The sequence below is a fragment of the Ylistrum balloti genome, unplaced genomic scaffold (genome assembly GCF_031769215.1).
Source record: "Ylistrum balloti isolate Yb309-2 unplaced genomic scaffold, AGI_CSIRO_Ybal_v1 Utg370818, whole genome shotgun sequence".
NCBI lineage: Eukaryota > Metazoa > Mollusca > Bivalvia > Pectinida > Pectinidae > Ylistrum > Ylistrum balloti.
The window spans coordinates 195,609-214,473 of record NW_026782473.1 but is presented as its reverse complement, the minus strand read 5'-3'; the positions used below and the strand labels follow the sequence as shown (position 1 = coordinate 214,473).

The 18,865-nt window shown below is 33.1% G+C and overlaps 1 protein-coding gene across 1 annotated transcript; it reads right to left on the bottom strand.

Annotated features, from left to right (window-relative positions):
- Positions 1 to 832: 832 nt before the first annotated feature.
- LOC132558736 (uncharacterized) lies at positions 833 to 18,405 on the bottom strand. The gene is made up of 17 exons (XM_060223332.1): positions 18,339 to 18,405; positions 15,377 to 15,531; positions 14,759 to 14,889; positions 13,642 to 13,774; positions 11,344 to 11,412; positions 9,464 to 9,540; positions 9,107 to 9,191; positions 8,192 to 8,359; positions 7,242 to 7,328; positions 5,882 to 5,976; positions 5,656 to 5,742; positions 5,313 to 5,373; positions 3,623 to 3,730; positions 3,013 to 3,077; positions 2,519 to 2,590; positions 1,334 to 1,503; positions 833 to 1,038 (listed from the first exon to the last, which is right to left on the bottom strand). Exons 1-17 carry the CDS (start codon positions 18,403 to 18,405, stop codon positions 833 to 835), a joined length of 1,836 nt encoding a protein of 611 aa, XP_060079315.1.
- Between the last annotated feature and the right edge of the window lie 460 nt (positions 18,406 to 18,865).

Sequence of the window (18,865 nt, the reverse complement as noted above, 5' to 3'; positions counted from 1 at the left end):
CCAGATCATCATCTCAGAATCATGAGAAGGACCGCCATTTCAAGACAACATCTCAAATCAGGTAACCATCTAGAATCTACCCAGGGTGCTACTTCCAAATTGGCTGGACAACCATCTTGTTTATGGACAGCTATCATGGATGAAGCATCGTCGGAAGACGATACCCCCAATAGTCACCACAGTCGTCATCAATTGCTGAATATAAAGGTAACTGCATTCCGCGTCATTAAGATTTGAATCTTGTATAATTCCAAATTGATGTAATTTTTCCACCAGTACAAAAATCCGAGATCCCTTCAAATTAATAATACTATACATTTTAGAAGGTGTGGATCACGAGAGCATTGCAGTCTAAATAGAAGAGACATATGCAAAATATCTTTACGACAGATGCAATTTCCCGTAATCCTTAAAAAAACGTGTGTGTATGTACTTTCATTATGGAACATGTCATTTGCGATGCTAGGTTGCCGTTCTGTAAAATACTACATCACATAAATCAAATATATTATTTATCATTTATATAAAATCAAGCTATCAATTATAGCTATATAGAGGGGAAATATATGCCGTAACATGTATGCCACGTTTTTCTGCTCATTTACATAGCGACATGGTTCAGATATACGAAGATTACAATATTCATTGAAATGAGGGGTTAGTGTATCTCAGAACTGAGATTTTGACTTTTCTTGTTTTGTTGAGGTTCCTTGCCAAGTCCATTATGCAATTATTTCACTATGGTCCATTGGAGGGAGTTGACAAGAGGCCATGATCACCATCTATCAGTACTGACAGTTTGACTAAACGAAGTGATAGGAACACGATTTGCCTAGCGAACTATGATCTTGTTGAGTGAAATGACAAGAAAGCTCAGAGCTACAGGATTTGATACAGATGAGATGATAGCAGGAACACTAGAAGCTAACAACAGAGTCTCAGAGATCCACTCGTCCACTACATCCTCCAAGACTCGCAGCGACACCGGGCCAATTCTCAGTACGACGTCATGGAATTCTTTCACGTCAAACAGCTTTCCTACAAAAACAAATTGTGTAATTGTTGTTTTTTTCAATAGAATATTTTGACGGGTTGCTTCGGACGTGTAACCAGAAAATCGAAAAAACAATCCAAGACATATTCATTTTAAATGGTAATTGTACCTCATATTGCCAAATGAATCCAGGTTTGAATGGCAAAGTAAGTGGAATTTTTAGTGGAATGATCGCCAATACTGGAGGATATTACGAATAAGACAAAGTAGGATATATCTAAACGTACTTTAGAAATTCGAAATAAGAATTAAAACATAAACAATGCAAAATGTTCTCACCCAATCTCCTTTCGGACATAATGCGGAGCTCTTTGATTTTCAGTTCGCCAATTTTATAAGCGCATGCGTGACCTGGCCACGCGATAAATCGGCTGACGTCACGTTGGATTGTTTCACTGGGAAGACCAGTAAAATTCATCATGTACTCCACAGCGTCATCCCGTGTCCACCTAAAACATAGTTTTACCGGACCATAAATTGTTTTGCTTTATTCTGTACTAAATAGCAACGTGTATGTGAGCTATAGATGGTATTCTAGGCAAGAAAATGAATATCTGAATGTTATAAATAGTGTTTTACCGGACTATAAATTGCTCTGCCTGTTTCTGTAAGAAATAGCAACGTGTATGTGAGCTACAGATGGTATTCTAGATAAGAAAATCGACACCTGAATGATATAAACATGACCAGGGTTAAACCTTCTACCGAGGCTATCGATATGTCAAAAGAGTAATTAACGCTCAGATGGCAATTTATAAATATGGGATCAATTTAAGATTGAAAATGTACAAAAGAACAAGACGGAATACTTGACCACAACCTTCTATGCATAAATTAACCGATGGACAAGGTCAATCAAACCTCTAAACGAAAGTCATACAAGAGAGGGGTTGATTTTCAGTTCCCAATGGTGTACCAGTGGTTTGTAAGAAAGTCACCAAACTATCAATCTCAACTAAGGTGTTGTGAAGTAGAAATGCATTGATGTCATCTTAGGCATATCTCATCTTGCTATAGACTTAGTACAAAATCTGCTCCGATATAGTTCACAACCATTGTAATTCTTTATTAGGGGCGGAGTTCAACAACATCAATAATTTTCAAATATTTAGATTTTACATATACCACTTCTGAACTAACACAATACAAATGTTATCAGAAAGCTTATGTAACGGAATAATTCGGAAAAGACGCATCAAATTGCATTGTCTGTATCGTTTTTATATCAAGGATCCAATATAAACGCTAAACATCCATTTCTTTATCACTGATCTGTAATCCGAAACAAAATGTCATTTGTGTAAAAGTGACGGAAATGTGAATGAATCTTAATTCAACCTTCAAATGCGATGAAACTAATACATAATTATGTATTATTATAATAATGGTGGTTATTGAATGGCAGGATAAAGAGAAAGTGAAAGCAGTTAAGACTGATCTGTTGATAGTAACAAACAATATTACCCATACGCATGTATACCGGTATCCACAACCATCCGACTGGCTCGAAACATCTCGAACACATACCGTCCGAACCTGTAAGGACAACATAGCTTCAATAGGTAAGGCTGTAATATACTAGAGTGCCTGATCATATGATATTGATATTAATCTGATATCACTGCAGGGTTTAGACATAGTAAACACATGGTTAAGTTTTAAATATGACATGACCAACTTGACATGTACGTATTTACAGCAGAGCAGATCAAATTTGCGATAGGCAAACATGTTACAGCTGATTTCCACTATGATTTGTTTTATTTAAACGTACAAGTGTACCTATTCTGAAACAAAAGGGCATATTTGTGTTAAATATTAAGTAAAACAATGTAATAATGATTTTAAAATCATCAAGAGAATATTATTCATATAATGAACATGTCTATATATATATATACTGTATATTGAGTGATCCCCTATTGGCACATTTCCACGGACATCTAGGTAATACTTACAGATCATATGTATCGTTGTAAAGTCCCATCTCCTCTCCCAAGTATTCACTGTATAGAGCCCAGCCCTACAACCAGACCAAACAAAAGAATTATACTCCATGAATTACATCAAATTTGTTCAATATTTTTTTTACTTCTTTTTGAATTCCGATTGCGTCCACAGACACATTTGGTCATTTGGTAATACAAGACGTACCGTCACTTTCTGCGCATGTGTATATTCTTAAAACTGTCATGCCTTTGTTTATGTTGTAGAATGTCTTGTCTTTGTTTCTGTTTAAGAATGTCATGTCTTTGTTCCTGTTGTAGAATGTCATGTCTTTGTTCCTGTTTTAGAACGTCGTATGGTGTTTGTTTATATTGTAGAATGTCATGTCTTTGTTTCTGTTGTAGAATGTCTTGTCTTTGTTTCTGTTTTAAAATGTTTTGTCTTTGTTTCTGTTTTAGAATATCATGTCTTTGTTTTCTGTTTAAGAATGTCTTGTCTTTGTTTCTGTTGTAGAATATCATGTTTCTATTTTAGAATGTCATATCACTGTGTCTGTTATAGAATGTCATTTATTTGTTTTTTTCTGCAAGATGTTACTCAACCCAACTCAAGTCAATTTACCTCTATGTATGCTGTATAAGAAGGATACATAAACGGAACTGCGTGCCATTCTCCGAATTTAATCCAGCGTCGATACATCGGTAGGTCAGGAACATTCGGGTAAATATCCTACACGTAAGGAACATACACAAAGAAAAATAACAAACTGATACACAGTTTTAGAAATATTTGACCCAAATAATGCTTTAAACTGAATCATATATATCAATAAGTTGAATATATAATTCTCACAACAATATGCATTCGGTTGCTCAAACGAAAAGACAACAAATATCATTATATTAAAATATGTAGTTCAAAACAGTGCCGGCATTCAAAGTCATCGCTATGTTAAGATAAGAAAGATGTTGACATACTATACCTCTCTTGTAATTCGCCTTTTGAATTTATTCGTAATAATATTTCCATAATCCTAATATATAACTATAGTTTGTTAATTATCTTATTTATCTATACATCTTTATATATAACATGTAAGGCATGTTAACTTACTATTTACAATTATATTAACCCGTTTCCTTACCTTAAGTTTTAAGTTGTTTGAATAATCATTTTTCGCATTAAACTCTAAGGGAATTTAATTTACTCAGTGCCGATATATTAAATATCAACTCCTTAAAACACTTTTAAAAAAAGTAAACCAAGTGTTATTGATATAACAGAAACTTAAAATGTGCATTACTATATTTTGAATGTCCACTATATGATGACTCTAGAAAACAATTAAATCATAGCAAACCACAGATAGGTATAACAGTAGATCACGACCATTTAAACTTAAAACTCTTCTGGATGGGTTTGTAATATTTAACACGTGTACCAATAAAGCTATCCTCCTTAGCATAACTGAGTACATACATAAAACCAAGATATTTAATGTGTCACTTTCCTCAAATACTTTAGTTTAAATTCAGTGGTAAAACAAAATTTAAGCTGATGTTAACAATCAGTATGAAGAGTACATTTCTACATTTTATATAAACTGAACTGGATGGATATTGTGGAATATTTAACAGTTATGATATGTGTGTAATTAACTTATTATATATTTTGTGTTAAGAGGACCAAACCCAATATAGGAAAAACGATATAATTTACATCTTCAAAAACTAAATTTTGATTAACCATACAATTATTTACAAAGTTGTTGATAAATCATTATGCATATCCATAAGGTAGATCGTTCGTCAAGCTGTGTATACACAAGGATATTATAGACCTGTACGCCAGGCTTTATGTGTATGATAAATTATCAACAAATCTGTATTATTTACATAATAATGATAAAGTGCTCATAGCATACTTCAACTATATTCATTTGATAACTACTTTATATTTATAACAAATTGAGTTACCTGCCTTTACCTACTTTAACCTATTTATTGTTATGAAGCTTACGTATGGTATTCATGTACTAAGTTTGGAAAGGACTTACATAGGCATAACCTGTTGTTCAATCCTATTGACATAAAAAAAAATTGTTGAAATTGAAATAATTATTGTACAGATACATTGAATGGAAATTTTATCAAGTCTGTAACCTGCATATTTCAAATTAACTTTTCTCTCAGTTATGGGTTTACTGACATCAAATAACATACTAAATTGGCGTTATAGCTTTTCAGTAATTTATGTGTTCTTGTTTCTTGTTTTTGTTCTTTTTTCTATGTAGTGTTTTCAACATATTTACCTGGAAATGGTGACCTGGATCAGCTTCATGAAGGGAAAGTGGCATCATGATAAATGCTGGCCTAGAAAAAGTAAAGAAGACTTTGTACGATACAAACTGGAACGTATTTAATAAAATCTGCTGACTACGGATACCGTTTGTGTACGTAGGCAATCATTATCCACACTTTACTCTAGCCTAGTCCCAATGCCTATGAGGAATGTTCACTGATTAATGCAACAGCGATACAGAATATATGTTGTCGGGACTGATATTTTTACCCGTACGTGACACAGTACATTTGGGTTTTTATGATTAGTAGCTACATTACGAACCAAAATAATGAAAAGTAAAAGTCACTCACTTTTTTTCTGCCATCCAAATATTCACTCCAAAAGTACCATTATTGTATCCTCCCCATGGAAATCTCGCTAATCGTGTTCCTTCAACTCTAGAAAAAAAATATAAATATAGTGCCAGCTTGTCCCTATTCTTTGTAATTACAACTAAAATATAAAATCACCATTATATTTGCCATGGAAAAAGACTAAACGTTTCGACACCATAATCAATGTGTTTTCTTTACCTACCTGACAGGAACATGCTCTATATTTTTGAATATGGACCATAGTCGGGGTTCAATCAGCTCGTGGATGTTATGCTCACTTTCTGAGATTAGTTCCTCCTGTAAAAAATCAAAATATGATTAAAATCAGTTGCAAGCTTGACCCAAACACTTATTTTGAATTTAACTCGTGAAACAAGCATCAAGAGTTTTAAAGAAATTTGTGAAATCGCCTGGAAGATATGCAAAATGGGAAATACAATAGTCATTGTTTATAAAAGGCTTGGTGTCACTAGCGTCGAAGTGGAAACTCATTAGTTGGTTATTGCAACAATGCTAAAGACAAAGCTACTTTCATGAGAATCAATTTTATGCTACAAAAATGACTCTACCAAATGCTGTAGAATGTAGATTTTAAACTATATTTCCGACATCGATGAAACCAGGGCATATTGTGAACAAGAGACCTCAGAAAATGTAACAGAATAAGAAAATGTCTTTGTCGTCTACGACACCTACTAATTGTAAGTGTCGTTGTGTAAAACACCTTTTAACAGTTTGTTCTTTATTCATTTTTCACCGGATTTGTATTCATGAATATCTCATAGTTATAAATATCAGCAAAAATATAGTTATAGATATCATGGCAAAAATTCGTAAGAGACCAACTGTGTACTCTGAAATAACTTATTCTGAAAAGACTAAATCTATGATTAAAAAACTATTGTTTTCACTTAATGTGATAGATGGATAGTTCTTTCAAGATCCTATTTATGGCAATATTTCAGACGTTCGAACTCGCAGATTAACACTACACGGGAAATTACAGTAAATTTAAATCCCACTAAAGCAGTTTATGACTTTACGACATTGATGATGTCTGTATGCATTTTACAAGTACCAGTTCCTGAATAAGAAAAAAAAAAAAAAAAAAAAGTACATGATATTCTCACATGGTATCAAACGGAGACATATATATAAATAATACTGATCTACATAACATTACCTGGTGTTAACATTGAAGAACTTGTTTTCTTCACGCGATACTTAGAGACTAACACGATGTTATACAACTGAATGATTTACAAGTGTAATTACGCAAGATAATATTAAGTGGACGTTTGCAGATTAACAGATTTCGCATAGAGAACAACAGCTTTTTATCATAATGGTAATGTTATACATTATATACTGATAATTTAAAAAGAAAAATAGAAACACGTAATCTCTCTACATAAAGAAAACGGTTTCAGATGTAACCATTTCAAAGTTGGTAAATCGAAATACATGTAATTCTAAAGATTTGATAGAACAATAAGTCGGTATCGTTGTAAAATAGACAAAGGAATATATACAATCAATAGTAAATAATGAAATATCTCTACCTTGGTGAGATTGTAGAGCCCTGGAACAGTTTTCAAATGATTAAAGAATTCCGTTAACGTTCCATTGAACTCCACTCTATCCATCACCTGTGAAACGAAAGAAAGACGTAAAAGGTATGTCTCTAATATCTAAATATATCGTTTCTACAAAATCCTGGATATTCTCTTCTCAACAAAACTGCTGAGCAATAGGTACATGTCCTGACTTAGGATAAACTACTCTGATGTTTGACAGAAAGTAGAATATAATTCAACAGTTCAAATTCCCACTGTACACACGACCCCCCACACACGTTCCCAACTAAAAAAAAAAAAAAAGGAGTCGGAAAAGCACCCTTTGGTCTATGAAAGTTGTCATTTGAAATGAAAACATTACGTTAAAGTATAACAGACTAATCATAGACATGCAGCATTTGGACCAGAGTATGTTCCCACAGCCGTATACCAGCAAAAACAACAGGTTCCGTTTTTTCATGTTTTTTCTCACAATGGCCTTCTGGAAACTTTTACTCCATTTGTCCCTTCTCATTAAATCATAGACCTTATCAACCTTATATTTGAGAACACCTCGTTCCACTTCTTTTATAAAAGTTAAACTAAGTACTGTAAGCGAGAGGGCAACTGATTGATTCGGAGAACATGAGAATATCAGCTGTTACCGCAGTATGGGTAATAGAATATTTTGCAGTTACAATATGTTGTAGATGAGATTGTACGAAAGACAGGCAAGTGAATAGCAACTTTTCATAATTTACAGTACGATACAGTAGAGCCAATCAATGAGTTAAACTGCATCAATACAGCTATTTCGTCCTTCTTGGACTCGTTAGTGATGCTAATGGCCTACATTTTGAAGCCTAGACTTAGAAAAATTCTAACTGATCAAAAGAAATGTCAATATCTAGACGAGAAGGTGCAGCAGTCCCATAATTAAAGAAATTTGTTATTACCTCTTGCATCGCAAGACGAATCCGATTCATTTCTTTCCGTCCAATTGAATGCACTTGAGCAGCTGTTAATGACAATCCTGTATGATATTTGATGCAGGCCTCGTAGTAATCCTGCCCTTCCGGTAATGACGACACACCTGGTTCAGCACGCGTGTTTGGAAGGTATTCCTAAATGCACCATGACGAGGAAAACGTTGCAATGACAAATCTGTTACTGTTTAGTTAACTGCATATACAAAACTTCTTGGATTGACTTCTGCCATTTTTTTATAATACACATGGGAAATGCAAGTTTTTGGTTTTTAATGTTAAATTCTTTCATTCTATTGCTAATTTGATTTGAAACATTTCGGCCACAAAATGCAAACACAAATTCACGGTGTAATATTCAAATTTTGGTCATACATTCCTCTTTATCGCAAACCCTTCATTTCTGTTTTTTGTAATACTATGATCATCAATTAACGAAATGACTATCAGTCATTTTAAAGGGCATACTCATTAAATAACCGATATACAGCATTCATGGAGCTATAACCACAATTTAACTGATTCATCTCATTCCCTTACGAAAATACTGACAGTAAGAAAACATATTGGCGACATTCATCTGTGCGAGGAATACAAAGTATTATAACGGTGTAGACAATCCAGTACTGCTAACGTTATGGATGTCATAATTGAAAGTATTATTGAATAGTTTCCTATTTGGTTATACAATGAACAGAAAGGTTTAGCACATATTGTTGATAATCACTTAAATTCTCAAAGAGGTTTAAACATTTTAAACAGTTTTCACTTCGTTTTAGTAAGCATCCTTTTAAATGTATGTACATTGGATGGAAAGAGAAGTCCAATAACTACTTCATAAAATATTGGTTTCCAGAAATGCTGACACAATTAGTCATTTCTTACATTCAGTAGGAAAATTTGAACTCCGTCTATAGTGTCCTGAAGCTGTTTTAACAGTTGAAAAATTTCATTTAGTTCCACAGGCGGTCTACAATATAAAACATCAAAGCTATTGCCATATAAGTAATACAAACATATGAATACAACATTTACGCTATTTCGCCAACATATCTGTATCTAGGACTTAAGTTAAACACATAAAATGCATTAATAGTTGTTTTTAAATATTGATTTATTTCGCTATGTAACGATGCTTACTTTCAACCTTTGTCAAACTGCTAAATAGGATCGTATATCAATGATCAGTAAATATAATTGATTATCGTAATACAATATTAGATGTTGCATGATATATCTCACATAACAAAGAATCTTTCATGATTCCTGAATAACACCATCATGCTTTCGAACCACTCCTTCATTTCTTGCGTACGTCCCTAGATGTGGGAATGAAAAAAACACAATTACAATTTATTTCAAATGCGTTTTTTGAACTAGAGATCGATAAAGCTATATATAGTTACATAATGATTACGGAGCTTCAAGCACCGAGAAATGAGGATTTGATTATAAAATAGGGTGCTCCGGACTTGCACACATGACCTGCTTCAACAACGAATCCCGCTATATGAATTTAGGTCTATTTCATCAAATGTGTCGTTATTCTTACTTTGGTAAGAATGGTGCCAAATTTCGTACGTTAAACATGTAGGAGATGAAATTAACTTAAATGTAGAAGACATTGCGAAGGGAAGTTCAGATGTGTTCCCGTGGCGGGTGCTGGTCACTGATTGGTCAGTTAAAGTTAGTGACCACGTCCATTTCTTTTTCCACCTAGCCATATATTATTTCGTTCATAAGCCCGCGTATCACTCTTATTATATATATATATATTATATGTTTATGTTTACATATTTAAACGATACACAATGTTCTCTTCTAATTGAACTATTTATATGGTTTAATATTGGTACTGAATCCTAACAATCAAATGTTTGTTGGATGCGTATTACTGGAATAGATATAGGATCAATAAAGTAATAACGACAGTACGGGCAAGTGAATTGTTAAATTTTCGGGGCAACCTACCCCTTTATCAAGATACAAATATTACTAAATTACATAACATACACAGAACATAAAACAAATACTTCATTTACATGATAAACCTGCACGTTGCCTCGTCAATGTGACAATTCCCTTGTCCGTACTGTCGTTATTACTTCATTGATAATATATCTTTTCCTGATTCAGTACCAACATAGAACCATACTGTCGATATTTCTCACTAGAATTACCATTCATTGATAATATTTACTTTTCTGCTCTAAGTGATGTTTCGTGGCACCCAACTTAGGCTAGTTAATATTTTTGAGTAAAATGTACAGCACTTGCTCGGGGGTTTGTAAGATTGCAACGTCAATATATCGCAAAATTGGAATATATCTCGTTTCTTTTCTTTTGTTTACATTAAAAAGAAAACAATATCTATTTGTTTTGTTTTTGTTCTTTAATTTTAGTATTAAGATATAGACAGATAATTCAAAAGCAAAAACCTGTATGTTAATGAACTTTATTTTTCCGATACAGGTTCCGAATACTTTTACTGTTTACATATATTTCTTTAAGAAAATTAATTTTTACCGAAATGCATTTTTGTTCTATGTTCAAGAAATTTAGCAATCAGGTAAGAATTGATAACCAGTGCTTTGTGATAATGGTTTATGCAAACGTTCTAAAAATAAAATCTTCCCAAGACTTCCGGAGTTATAATTACGGACATTGCTGACAGAAAACGTTGATGTTATCAACCAAACCAAGTCATTAATCATTTAGTCCCCAAATGTCTATAAAAGGCTATATAAAGCATCATTTTTACAACTGATAGTACAACGATATATAAGAAAGTACAGTATATACAAACACAACCTCATTCAAAATATCTCATACCTGACATTTGCAGTATTCTTATTTCAAAATACCATAGAAATAATGTTGCTAAGGTGACGTTTCTGGATTGAAAAATGAGTATTTATTAATAAGAACGATTATGAGGTATTCTTGCAAACGAACTTTACACATATGTATAGTTTGATCAATAGCTAGAATGTTGCTTCTGAATGGCGCTCGATAGAGGTATAAGAAGCAGGTTATATATATCTGTATATTTCAACATTTAAACAACAGTAGGTCACGTCGATGATATCAAAGATAATCAATTAAGAAACTATCACGCTTACCATGGCGTATATATGGTTGGTTCGATTCAAGTGTATGGCTCTCTTCATCAGATTGATTAGCTCTCTCGCCTTTACAACAATAGATTGAAAACAATTGTAAGATTGTGATAATACGATAGTACACATGTAAACGGTTTGATTGAAATAGTTAAAATGAGTATCTATTTCATAACTGGTTTTTATGTGGGAAAATCTTTTAAAATCTTTTTAAATTGATGAAGCTTTTTGTTTTGTAGCTAGACATTTTAGAAGTTTTAACATGAGTAACTACTGATATATTAGATATTAATCAACTGATGTAGCCAACAGTTCCATGGTTGTAGTGTTTAGTGGGCGTTTTTGGGCACTTTTCCTTACTTCCTTTTTCTATACAGAAGCTTCAAAATATTAAAGAAGCGTGGCTTTTTCGCGTAAATATTTGTAACATTGTCGAGGTGAACATATACAAACACATGTATGTATATTGACGAAGTCACTAAATGATGAAATGGATATTGATTATCATTCTGTGACGTCATAATTAAAAAAGTAAAAGCGTAATTTAATCTTAAGATTTAAAAAAATTATTCAAAAGTCTAAGCATGTAGAAAAGATAGAAAAGAGACAAATGAATAGACCTTTCTAACACAAATAAATTTAGATTAGATGCAGTAGAATCAAAGAAATTGACTGTACAGCAGTTCGTCCTTATTGAACTCTTCAGCGATGCAATGGACCTAAATCTTGAAGCGTACAGGCGACTGAGTAAATCAAAAGTAATCGAAAAAAAAAAAAAAAAATCAAATGGGGAGATGCATTAGCCCAATATCCAATATATTTCGTTATTTTCATATACCAAATAATTTATAACAACGTTAAGGATATCTGTTTATTCTACCAATATTCGAATAAATTAAAACGTGGCATGAGTGTTGAAGTTTCTGGCAAATCTCGAGTACTGAAAATCCAAAAGCTGTGTCCACCACCTACAATATCAAAGATTGTACAAAGGAAAAAAAGTGAATCTTTTTGATACAAATCATTATGATTTTAAATGATTCAGATATACATTATCTCTGGTTATAAGTAGAAAATAACCTTGCTGCAGTTAAGAGCTGTTGTTACATGTATGTTATGTTATCGTTGCACTGAATGTTTCTGGACGAAAATTGGTTTAAGGTAAGATAAAGGTAGTAGAGAGTGAAAATGTGAATAACGTCATGAACCCCTACATGGGACTTAAAATGAAAATATGCCTGTATAGACTCAGTTGTAAGCGGTTAACACTATGTAGCTCCTGCAGTGTTTATTAGAGTTAAGATAATAGCTTAAGTACCGTAAATGTTTTAAAACCTGTAGATCATATACATGGCCTATGATACTGAAAAGGATGCTGTTATCATATGCCATATAGGTCGTGAAGCGGACGATGGCTTTCAATTACAATTACTAACTGATATATATTTTGCGATCAGCGAAAATGGTGGCAAGGAAAAGCCCCTAGAGATAGAAAGATCTATGTTTTTATTAATTCACGTGTACCATTCTGTTGAAATCAGACATTAGTAATGTAGTGTTATCTTTACTGATACAACATCAGAAACACATACATTATCTTGAATTTTCAGTAGACCTCCATAAATAACAATACGAATAACCACATTAGTGAGTAGAAATATGAAAGGTTACACACGTAGTCACTTAATTATAGATTATCATGGAAAACTATACTGGCCAGCCATTTATGTTATCATTTTACATAGTTAATATTTGTTGTGTTGGAAATGAATGACGTATACAACAATATATTGCATGTTCTTTATATTGCAATAAGATTGCAAGCATTATTCTGCAACTACAAATTGCCATATAATTGATCTTTATATTTCTATAGAAAACCAAAAGTACTCCACTATTCATCTTTAGTAAGCAAAAACTGATCGTAATAACACTCGGAGGATTAAACATATTCATTAAAATAATATTTCCACTTAAAAAAATAAGATTACTTTGCAACAGATAAATTTTGATTTGTTAACCGTTCCTTCATCTTGTAGAACTTTGGTCTGCATACGAATATGAACCGTAAATTATAACATAATATACTAGCATATATGAATACATATATATGATAATAAAATCGTTAAGCAAAATATTCACCTTATGGTTGCATATATATCAGATATCATTCTTGTTTGTGATAGAATATTCAATATTAAATTTCCTTTCTATCAAAATCAAAGTGTGTTTCATAATATTTCCGAATGCATTTTACCATGCAACCCTTACTATAAAACATACTATTTCGTTACACATTACCTGTTTTGGATAACTCATGAATCGTCCTCTATATCGTTTGAAATGTTTCTGCAAGTCTTCCTTCGGCAAAAACCAACTGCTACTTTTCGAATATAAAGATTCCATAACATTTATTGGGTTGAGACTTCCAAATCTGAAATGAGAGCGTGTCAATCCACAGAAAAGGAAAGTGGTAATTGTAACGCATATAACAAGAAAATATTATGTGCTTGGAAAGGAAATTAACATGAACATATACTAATTTGCACTGGTTAATTATATGTTGTTTTTTCTCTATTGTAAAATAATGGCAAATATTCTGCCGTTTTGTCTTGTTTGTTTACCTATACTTCATAAGTTCGTTATTCCGATCTCGCCGAGACACCAGCAGGTGCTTGGCACGTACATCCTAGTTAAGTTTTAACATCAGTGTGTCTGGTGTTCCTCAAAACGTTACATTACCACAGATCAAAGTTGGCCGTCTAAATATGAATGTTGCAGGGTTCACGGTACACCATGTACAATTTTCAGACCAGGAAAAATTTCGTGAATTACCTCCTAAGTAGCCGGAAAATATACATTGTTTGTCTGATGGATATTGTTTAAACAACCAGATGTTTCCATTTAAAAATACTTTGTGTTAAAAATTTATCCATTGCTAAATTCAGTTATGCTCCTCTTTTCATTTGTTAAAATATAGTTTTCACTAGTCAAATTTAGGAATAATTACGTTACAAAGGTATAAAAAGAAATTGGTCATTACAATATACTTGTATATGGTCATGTCGATGTGTCAATCTGCAACATACATTGATAGTTTAAGAATGTATTGGTACACTTACAGGGCCGACTAGGGTTGATCTGGACGTTGAAGAAAACTAACCAAAAAGCACTTACGCACTTCAGCGAATTGTCACAAAAGTCATGTGAATAGCGTTTTGTGATTGAAATTAAGAAATACAATGTTTCAATCTGGTGTAAAACATTATTCGTTAATAATTCTTTTGTCATTCTGTCACTCTGAATGCCATTCTAATTGACATTGTAGTTCATTTATTGCATTTTTAAAAACATTCAAATCCAGTAGAAATCTTAATTGTAAATGTGTACACTAATTATATGTTAAGAGCCAACATACTCTCGCCACCTGTAACCCGCCAAGAAAGTTTGTAAGTGGTCCAAAAGGATCTTGTATCTCATCCTATGAGGTCTGGAAAGCTTGTGTAGAGTGAGGGAATGGAGGTCAGACACCATGTCTTCATTAGCAACCTATTCAGAGCATCAAGTAAATCAAGGTTGTTATATCTGTATGAACAGGGAAGACGAATTTAAGATGGGAGCGAAAATTTGTTAGAATTATATCACCATTTTATATAATCTTCAGAGGGCGAAATGAACATGAAGTAAATTCGTTTGTAATGATATATAGAAAATAGTCTGGGCGAGAATATCCTAGTTTACAGTAATCAAAATTCTGAAATCATTACATGGATTTACTTTTTTAGTTTAAATTCGTTGCCTGGAAACGTATTAGTTTTACCACTTGATTAATTGACGATTTTTTTTTCAATTAATGACATTTAGTATTTTTATTCAAATTTTACGACAGTTTCAGCTTACATATTGACAACAGTACTTCCTTTGTATAGTTTTCCGAAAATGAAAGAAAGTGCAAACTGAACGATATTATTATATAGCGGTAACTTAAGGAAAAGTGTATCAGTTCAAGCAACTTAATAAAAAGCGAAAGTTTAACCTTCCTCCTCGTGAATGCCTCCAGTGTGTAAGCTGTCAGATTGTGATCATATAGGCCACATCCGGTCACTGTAGCGAATTCTGGGTATTCTTGTAACACATGTTTGAATAATCGCTCTTCTATTACTTCTAGTTTCTCGTCCTCAGTCATCCTCACTGTAAACCAACAGTAGAATAATCTTTTTATATTTAATCTATCATTGGCTGCTTGTTTAGGGCCACTGCTGTCTGATTTCAAATTATTTTTTGTCATAGCAGCATGAGCATTTTGATGAAAGAACAGCAAACTGTAGGGTTGATAAACGTTATTGATAACATGTTAGAAACAATTATTTTAATGTAACGCTTTGGATTTTTAAAAATCATTTTTCACACTGTACCATCTACGCTGCATTTATCACAAAATACGTTGTACAATTTTCTCTGTGACACTGTATCGTGGCTTCTGTTCATTTTGCTGCTGAAGTAATCGGGACTTCGAGCCATTTTTAAAATTAGAACTACAGATATAAATAGATATGAAATGCCAACAAGTACACTAATTATGAAACATATATCTTTTGCCAACTCATCACCCTATAATTGTCGACAACATTACATGTATGGTCTTTTTAAAGGTGAACTAAATATTTCATCGATTCGCTTAAGCTACAATCCTAAACATTCCCATTCTATCAAAAAGCCATCCATGCAGTGGGAAAAATCTCTTTTTCAATGTCACATGAACCAATTCAAACTTTTTGACCGGCAATGGAACTGCAATATTATGGATATAAATTTTAGACTAAATATATCGCGAGAAAAATGAAAAAGCTAATTGAAGAAATAAACTGCAATATCGTGTATCGTTAAAATGATATTTGAAGGAGTGCCAAAACCCATCCAAGTCAGAATATTTTTCTATTCATCTGACTTGGTCAGAAACGCCTTTTATCCATGGTGAAATCATACGTGGGTAATAAATAAAAGCGAACATGGATTCAATTATCCGATGTATTCAGTCGTGAACAGTTAAAAGCTTCCACACGGATTGAATAAATTAACGGCAATATCTGTAAAACTATTTAAAAATCTACACGAAAATAATGCTATTACGTTTCCCACAATGGACATTACAATGTTGGAAAATGGCTTCAGATCTAGTCTATTAAAAACAAAGTCATAGATACTACAAATGTAACTTTCAAACAAAAGATTAATGAAACATTTAAAGCTGCACTAAGGCTCTTCAACATATGATATCCAAAACTGCTTTGATTCTACTTTGTTAAACATCACTGGATACAAAGCAGCTGTCTGCTCCTCGACAGTACATATTTGACAGACTTCATCTGAGAATCACATAGATCCATAGATCGACCTACTTTTTACATTTTGGGTGTCATGAAGCCGAAGACACTTTCCATTCTTCAGGACATTATTCAATGAGCTACTTTTTAAGGTGAATTGTCTTCATTCCACTCTAAGTCTGATTTTTACTGCCATGATGTTAACGAACTGTTGTTTTTCTGCAGAGGTATGACATGACCGACAAAGCAAACTATTCGTTAAAACTGGATTTCAAATATCATGCCGTTCAGATAATGAAACCGGAATGGAATCAAAGGGCCATCGATTCATAGATTAGAGTTTTCATTTTTCTTATATGAAGGTTGTATTTATTTTGAATTGTGATAAAATGTCATATATACTGTTAACCGGAAACTCTTCGCCCTTTTTCGTCCATGAATAAGGAGGGTGAATTTCAGATTGGAAGAAAGTTGAAAACATTCGTATGAAATGGTACAATGGGAGTAAATGGTCGCGGGCGAAAATATTTCAGTATACAATACTTCTTTGGTAATTACGAATGTATCGGGTAACTGCATTCATTGAAATACTGCATCTTGAGGGCAGTTTATGATAATAATGTTGCAATTTCGCAAATGAAGTCTTAATTCTTCAACAAATACAACAAGAAAATGCCAATATGGCAACATCATCATAATCGAAACTCGAATTTAATTTACCTAAAACAAGATATGAACAAATGAAAGATTTACACTTATACTCATGAAAAAGTACAAGGATACTGCGACCAGATGTTTCAGAGGAGTTAGCATCTCATGCTTCATCGACGACTCTCGCCATGTAAATCTTGGTCAATTCAAGTTAGTAATGAAACGTTCTCAAATGAAAACAATGTCTACAACAAAGGACCCAACAGGCATCAAACACGTCCAGCTTCATATCGGACAAAGAAAAATTTTAAAATGAGATCTCTTTGACGACCGCAAAACGTCCCCATTGACCATGTATTACGAGCTTCTCCGTAAGATGACGACCTCTTGGAAGAAAATCGTGATTTTGGGAGCAGGCTCTTGAATATGGAATGAACTGTGTCATGTAAACACCATAGTTTTGGGATGCTGCTGGAAAACTCACAATAGAGGAATTGAGATAATTATGCTTATCATATAGCTTGGTAGAAAATTGTCCATTTTGATAAATACTTTTTAATGAAAGAAAAGTCATTGTTCAAGAATCAGTCCAAATGGTAAGATTAATTACGTGATTGTTTTACCAACATTGTACGTATAAAAATGGTATTTTGGTTGGTTATTATCTTTGTGTGAAAAAGAAGTACTCACTAAATTCATAGTAGGTAATGAGGCCTTCCTGCGGACATCCCGTTTACTTTAGATAATTTTTATTATTAATTATAATTGCCTTGGGATATTTTTACTTCAATATCAATGACTATCAACACAGAGACAAATGATACAGTGTCGGAAAACAATTAAAATTAGAGGCTAGAGGCATACAAAATGGTTGGCCATATATGATCTTAATGAACAGTCGCTTTGTTTGTACTCCAAATAGATATTCCATTGCAGGTACTTTGATTTTCGTTTAAGGAGGACGGTGATTAGCTACAAATCAATATGAGAGTGGACCGAACATAAACAGTGCTGTTCACTTACCGTTCTTTTCTCCACAAATCCCAGCATGAAAGGATAACACAACAATTAATCCAACCAAAATCTCCATGTCAACGTTTGTACGTGGACCTCAATGGGACACATGGTGTAAATATTATTAAACATGAACTCAAATGAGCTAGCAACATAGAGTATCGAGCAGGTCGTCCACCAATGTTTCCTCACGGCATGTATAATTACCTATAAATCCATGTCATCGAATCTTATAATGGTGTGAAAACAAGCATAATATAATTTGGTCATCAATGAGCAATCCAAATTACATTAATTTGAGATACCAAGTGAATGTACTGCTAGACCAAAAAAGCATCAGGTATCGAGATGTGATCATGTGACTTAGTTTTATCCAGACTGTTCCATCGCTGATCTGGCGGCCAGTATACCGTTAGCAGATCCTTATCAACTTAATAATTTATGAAAATATACCTGCAGTTAACGATATCTTCACATCAAACTTATGTGATTTTTGTTTGTATGGGATAAGTGTAATGACATGTAAATATAATTGG

What these genes read in the sequence shown, in the direction of transcription:
- LOC132558736 (XM_060223332.1), bottom strand. Translation starts at nt 18,405, where the DNA reads ATGGAGATTTTGGTTGGATTAATTGTTGTGTTATCCTTTCATGCTGGG. An exon ending in TTCAAATTTTCCTACTGAAT is followed by an intron (nt 8,360 to 9,106) that starts GTAAGAAATGAC and finishes TGGTGCATTTAG; the next exon opens with GAATACCTTCCAAACACGCG. An exon ending in TATGTCCGAAAGGAGATTGG is followed by an intron (nt 1,039 to 1,333) that starts GTGAGAACATTT and finishes TTGTTTTTGTAG; the next exon opens with GAAAGCTGTTTGACGTGAAA.